Source organism: Arachis ipaensis, chromosome B07, assembly GCF_000816755.2.
Source record: "Arachis ipaensis cultivar K30076 chromosome B07, Araip1.1, whole genome shotgun sequence".
NCBI classification, from domain to species: Eukaryota; Viridiplantae; Streptophyta; class Magnoliopsida; order Fabales; family Fabaceae; genus Arachis; species Arachis ipaensis.
The window spans coordinates 115040992-115047482 of NC_029791.2; the positions used below are offsets into that span (position 1 = coordinate 115040992).

A 6491-nucleotide genomic window follows, 5' to 3' on the forward strand; every position below is an offset into this window, starting at 1 on the left:
AATTTAAGAATGAGTGAGTTTATAACTAAAATTAAAATAAATTAAATAGAAGTAAACTATTTGATGAAATATATCTATATGAATTATAATTTGCAAATATATTAACAAGAAGAGGAGAGGAGAGAGGTTCGAATCCCACCTCAAACATTTTGAGAAAACTTTTAATTTCAAGCGGTTCGGTCGGATCGATCTTCACCGAGTTTGACTAATTTTCACCGATTCATTCTGGGTTTGACCGATTCGTATTGGTTCTCTAACTTATCCGGTTCAAGTATCGGACCAACCAGTATAGGTACCGGTTCACCGATTTTTTTGTCAAACCAGCCAGTCTAGTCCAGTTTTAATAACTATGTTAGTATGGTAAAATTTTTACTTTTTAAGCTTTTAAAAGATGACATTTTAAAAGTTGAGTACTGCTACACATACAAGTCTTTTTGGCATACAAGTCATACAAGTTAACCCTAACTCAACAAAATCCACTTGCATAACGTGCGCGTGAAAATCACGTTGTTCCTCTTTGTATCCCGCATTCCTCCTCCTCCTCCTCCTCCTCCTCCTCCTCACATTTTTCTTTGTATTCCGCGTTCTTCCTCCTCCTCTTCCTCTTTCTCTTCCTTCTTCTTCTCCTTCTTCTTTGCGTTTCTCCTACTTTTTCTTCGCGTGTTTCATCTTCATCGTCGTTTTTTTTATTACTGTTGTTGTTGCTGCATTTTTTCCCTCCTCCTCTTTCTATTGATTTTGTAACATTATATATTTTTTTCTTATTTGTTTGATTTTTTCCTCCCAAGAAGAATTATGAGAATATGAAGAAGAAAAAGCACCAGAAGATGAGGAGGAGGAAGAGGAAGAGTTTTGAATTATTCAGAACTTACCAGCATACGTACACCGAAAATTCTTAAACAATACACTCAAATATCTTTGTGTTACACCCAAATATTTTCGTGTTACACCCAAATTTACTACAAATACAGAAAAATATTTTCTCTAATGCTGCATTTTCTTCTTCTTCTTTTTTTCCTTATTTCTTTCTTTTTTTAGTTGAATGAATGTAAATTTATCATCTTCTAAGTAATTTTGCAGCATTATGTGTTTCTTCTTCTTCTTTGTTTGATTTTTTTGTTTTTATTCTTGGTATGAGAGTAAAACAAAAAGAAACTTGAGAAGGTAAAACAAAAAGAAAAAGATGAATAAGAAAAAAGAAGAAGATGGTGATGATGATGATGATGAAAAAAGAAGAAGAAGAAGCAGCAGAAGATGAGGAGGAGGAAGAGGAAGAGTTTTGAATTATGCAGAACTTATCAGCACACATACACCGAAAATTTTTAAACAATACACTCAAATATCTTCGTGTTACACTCAAATATCTTCATGTTACACCCAAATTTGCTGCAAATACAGAAAAATATTTTCTCTAATGCTGCATTTTTTCTTCTTCTTTTTTTTCTTATTTCTTTCTTTCTTTTAGTTGAATGAATGTAAGTTTATCATCTTCCAAGTAATTTTGCAGTATTATATGTTTCTTCTTCTTCTTTGTTTGATTTTTTTGTTTTTATTCTTGTTAAGAGAGTAAAACAAGAAGAAACTTGATAAGGTAAAACAAAAAGGAAAAGAAGAATAAGAAAAAAAAAAAGAAAAAGATGGTGATGATGATGAAAAAAGAAGAAGCAGTAGAAGATGAGAAGAAAGAAGAGGAAGAGTTTTGAATTCTGTAGAACTTATCAGCACACATACACCGAAAATTCTTAAACAATACACTTGAATATCTTCGTGTTACACCCAAATATCTTCGTGTTACACCCAAATTTGCTGCAAATACAGAAAAATATTTCCTCTAATGCTGCATTTTTTTCTTCTTTTTTTTCCTTATTTCTTTCTTTCTTTTAGTTGAATGAATGTAAGTTCATCCTCTTCCAAATAGTTTTACAGCATTATGTGTTTCTTCTTTTTTGTTTGATTTTTTTGTTTTTATTCTTGTTAAATAAAACAAGAAGAAACTTGAGAAGATAAAACAAGATAAAAAAGATGAATAAGAAAAAAAAGATGATGATAATGATGATGAAAAAGAAGAAGAAGAAGCAGCAGGAGATGAGGAGGAGGGAGAAGAAGAGTTTTAAATTATGCAGAACTTATCGGCACACATACACCAAAAATTCTTAAACAATACATTCAAATATTTTCGTGTTACACCCAAATTTGCTGCAAATACAGAAAAATATTTTTTTAATGCAGAACTTTTACATTACATTCAATTCAAACCATCAACGATGAAATATTATTCACCTCAAGAATTATAAACTACTAACAAAAAAATTAACTAGAATCGAATCACACCTCAACCAATTGATTGGATTAAAAACAATAATCAATTTCGTTCTAGTTCAATTGATATTCATTATCTTCAACAACGAGATAACTGATGATGGAGGAGAAGGAGAAGAAATTTCAATGAAAAAAAGAAAGAGGAAGAGGAGGAGGAGGTGGAGGAGGAGGAGAAGGTGTTGGTGACAACGATAACGAAAGAGAAAAATAACGAAAAACGTGCAGCAAGAAGAAGAAGAAGAAGAACATGCAGTGACGGCACGAAGAAGAACGTGCGCACGTAAATATAAATGACTTGTATAGAATTGTATAAAAAAATGACTTGTATCTAAAGAATAATTGTTAAAAGTTGCAACATTTATATTTAGTAAATATAAATCTAATTAAAAATAGCTTTCAATAAGTACATGCAACAACAATTACATTTGGTAAAATAATTTTTAAAATTTAAAAATACTATAATAGACATAAATATAAGAGTTAAATTTAAAATTAATTAATGTATAAAGCTATATTAAACTTTTTAATTTTGATAACCATAACTTAACTTTAAAACGTTCTTCTTTAAGTACTTTAAAAAATATCCCCATCTCTTAAAAGCACACAAACACATGAGTTTTTTTATTTTTTATTTACCAAACATAAAACAAAATGCTTATACTTTTGACAAGCACTTCTTCAAAAAATTTTACCAAATTAGACCCTAAGTGTTTGAGCCTACTATTATTTTCTATGGCGAGGGACCGATGAAAACTGTTTAGGGACAATTCTATCCTGTTTCATTTGTCAAAATGATATCGTTTTGATTGTATTCCCAAATTTTGTGTCGTCCATCTTCATTTTCTATGTTGCAATTCTACTAGGATAAGACTATTATTGATGACTTCACAATTAAGATATCTCAAGTACTCAAGGATCCACCCCCATGGCTTCAGAGCCGCTTTGTACAAAGAGAATGTGTATTAAGAATGATGACAAATTAACGGAACTTTTCACAAAAGACAACTCCAAACACAAACTAACCCGGTTATCATAAATTCATAATACACTCTTAACCATAGAACGACCTCCATCTTATGTGGAAAGATCTACATTTGACAAAATTAAAATCTGGTAAAAGTTACTCATGTTCCAGAAAATTATCGCACTCCCGCTAAACAATATCCTCTCGTTAGCTCTTACATCCATCACCTCATTAATAGAAGCCCGTCACGCCGTCAAAAGAAATCATTCGAACCTCGCAAATGCAACAACGAGGTCTACAAGCTACAAGCGCTGAACAATATGCCATAGTTGGAGTTGACCCTGAGATTTGAGGTCGGACTCAAATTTACCTCTAAATTTACAATTGACTCAATTTAACCCCTAAAATTTACAAAAATAACTCATGTTAGTTCTTGAGTCAATTTTCGTAAATGACGTGTTGATTTTGCACGTTAACTTGTTAAGATTTGAAATTCTCACTTAAATTCTATGTGACTAAAACCTACTAGACCTCCTAAAAATTTGATTGGCTCCATAACATTCACGTGAAGACGATAATAACAAGTTCAATTTAAAAATTTTGCAGCTCTGAAAGCAACAATTAGGGGTAGCAACGGGGCGGGTAGGGGCGGGTTTTTACTCTACTCGACCCCGCCCCGCCGTNGCGAGTAGGGGCGGGGTGGGTACCCGCGGGTTCGGGTGGTATTGCCATCCCTAGCAACAATCAAGATTTTGGAACTCTAATAAATCTTGATCACATAGAAATGGGATGAAAAATCCAAATTACAACAAATTAATGTACCAAATCAACACGCCATTAATGAAGATTAGGTCAAGAATTAATGTGAGTTACGATTATAAATTTTGAAGTTCAATTTGAGTCCATTAAAATTTTAAGATTCAAATTGAATCCGACTTTAAATTTTATGAATCAAATTTAAATACTAGTCATGATAATTTTATGAATCAAATTTAAATACTAGTCATGATATGAAGTTATGAACATAAGAGGCGCATAAATCAGATAATTGAGAATAATTATGACTTTTAGTTATCTTTTTTATGTTAGTATTTAGTGTTTGAGGGATCCTAAATCATTATAACCACTAGTGACATTTAATTGTATTTTTAATATTTAGTGAGACTTTAATACTTAGTAGATTTTTTTTTTTTGGTCAAAGAGTTTATCTATTTTGTGCCATGTTAACAACAACAATTATGTGAAAAGTATTTACATCAATCAACATTCAATCCATCAAATATTCTAATTGATATATGTATTTTACGATTAAAATCATTTTAATAACTCTTAATCCTTATACAATTACTAGTTCAAGCCACTACGATTCTAGGAATCACTGAAAAGGAAAAATGTGCCAAAGAAAAAAGGGAGAAAAAAGTAGAGGCAATAGAGTTAAAACTGAATAGGTTGTTCCATAGTACTCAAGTCAACTAACGGTTCTTGACCAACTGCTTACAGGTCCACTGAAAATCTCAAAAATAACAATGGAGAAAACAACAGGGAAAGCCTATTCAAACAGAGGCCTCCCACAAGATGGGGAATCTTCACGTATACATTGGAAATAATTCACTTCTGCATATACCCCCAGTTGACTGCGTTGGACAATGTTGGTCTATTTGAGACAACATAGGAGAGACGAAAACATACTATTGTATGCGATCAGATCCATATGTGGGCAATGTCGGCGTCGATTGCATGCTGTGAGTTGGATAGTGCATTCCAGGAGCCACTTGTGGTGGCATAGATCCAGGTGGTGGCATGTAAGCATTGTTATGCATTTGCATTGGCATAGACTGTGGCATGGACTGTGGCATAGACTGAGGTCCTGCCTGCGGTGCTGCCCCCCAAGCAGCCTGAGACGGGGGCAGCATAGTCTGCTCGGAAATTGGAGTATACTGAGCCGGAGGTGGAGCCCCATTGTACTGTTGACTAGGGGCACCAACCATGGGAACAGGATGTTGCCCTAAGAGTGACGGCTGGGGGTTCACCACTGGTGTATTGGGAATGGTATAATCCCTACTCCTGTCATTGTTGACCTGTATTTACACAAATCAAAGTTTAATATATGCACAGAAATTTCAAGATTGGACACTTAAAAACGATCTCCTGCATATTTCCCTATTTATGTACAATTTCAAGCATTGATATAAATGGTACAATCCTCATTTTACCAGTTGTCTTGTCTGTTTACCTTTATACTAAGATCAGTATGACGCGAGTATGATATGTGAAGCTTGCAAAACCCTCCATCATATATGCAGTGTCCTTCCAAAGCTTCCTTGGCCACAACAGCTGTCTGTATATCTGTAACACACAGCATGTCAAAATCTCAATTATGTCATGACAGATTAAAGAGAAAAAAAGTTTCAAACCTATCCTAACCTGGATATTGAATCAGAGCCTGTAAACCACCATTCTTATCAAACATTGCAATCTTTTGAACAGGACCAAAAGCAGAGAAAACCTGTCATCAAAAACCAAAAAAAGTTATGATATTGCCAACTAAACTGCATTCCTAATAAATAAATAAATAAGACAATGATCACTAATCATGATTTAAAGTACCATGTGTAAGACATCCAATGTCACAGCATATTGCATATTCTCAATAGATGCAAGAAGAACATTGCTCTCAGTCTCTATTCTTTTCCCATCCAAACCTACCACGGCCTACAAAATTTGGAAACGAATCAATTTTGAAAAATTGTAGAGTATGCAAGTCAGCATGCACAACAGCCTCTTAGAAGAAGACACACATCTTACTAATGTACATGAAGTAAATGTTCAATTTCAACTAAGCAAATTAAGAAAGCATAATTGCACATGCAAACAATAAGCACATAAGAAATGTCATATTACTCCTCCCTTAAATAAAAAGGTATACTATCAAAATGTTACCTGACCACTTCCTTCCATAGCTGACTGAGCAACAGGAAGGTAAGGATTTGTGTAGTCTCTGAAGCAAGAAAAACATTAATTAAAAGATAGAAAATACTATAACAAGAATAAACTGAAGACAAAAGGAAAACTTGACTTCTCGAAAGCCAAAAGTACCATGGAAATTAGCATTACCTGCTCCTATGGCTCTGAAACTTAACACTTAGATCTGAATGTCCAGAATAAGTAATCCTAAGGGTACATGGCCCCACATTCTCAGGGAGCAGAT

At 33.5% G+C, this 6491-nt stretch overlaps 1 protein-coding gene across 2 annotated transcripts in view; it reads right to left on the minus strand.

Moving 5' to 3' along the window:
* The window catches only part of LOC107605940 (polypyrimidine tract-binding protein homolog 2), a 4677-nt gene continuing 2878 nt past the window's right edge, over window positions 4693-6491 (minus strand). For both annotated transcript variants that reach the window (XM_016307894.2, XM_016307893.2), the window contains exons 6-11: window positions 6398-6491; window positions 6224-6281; window positions 5891-5995; window positions 5708-5789; window positions 5517-5629; window positions 4693-5361 (exon numbers count right to left, since the gene is read on the minus strand). In XM_016307894.2, coding sequence (XP_016163380.1) covers window positions 4972-5361; window positions 5517-5629; window positions 5708-5789; window positions 5891-5995; window positions 6224-6281; window positions 6398-6491 — 842 coding nt within the window. In that variant the 3' untranslated portion in view covers window positions 4693-4971. The remainder of the gene's footprint in view (window positions 5362-5516; window positions 5630-5707; window positions 5790-5890; window positions 5996-6223; window positions 6282-6397) is intronic.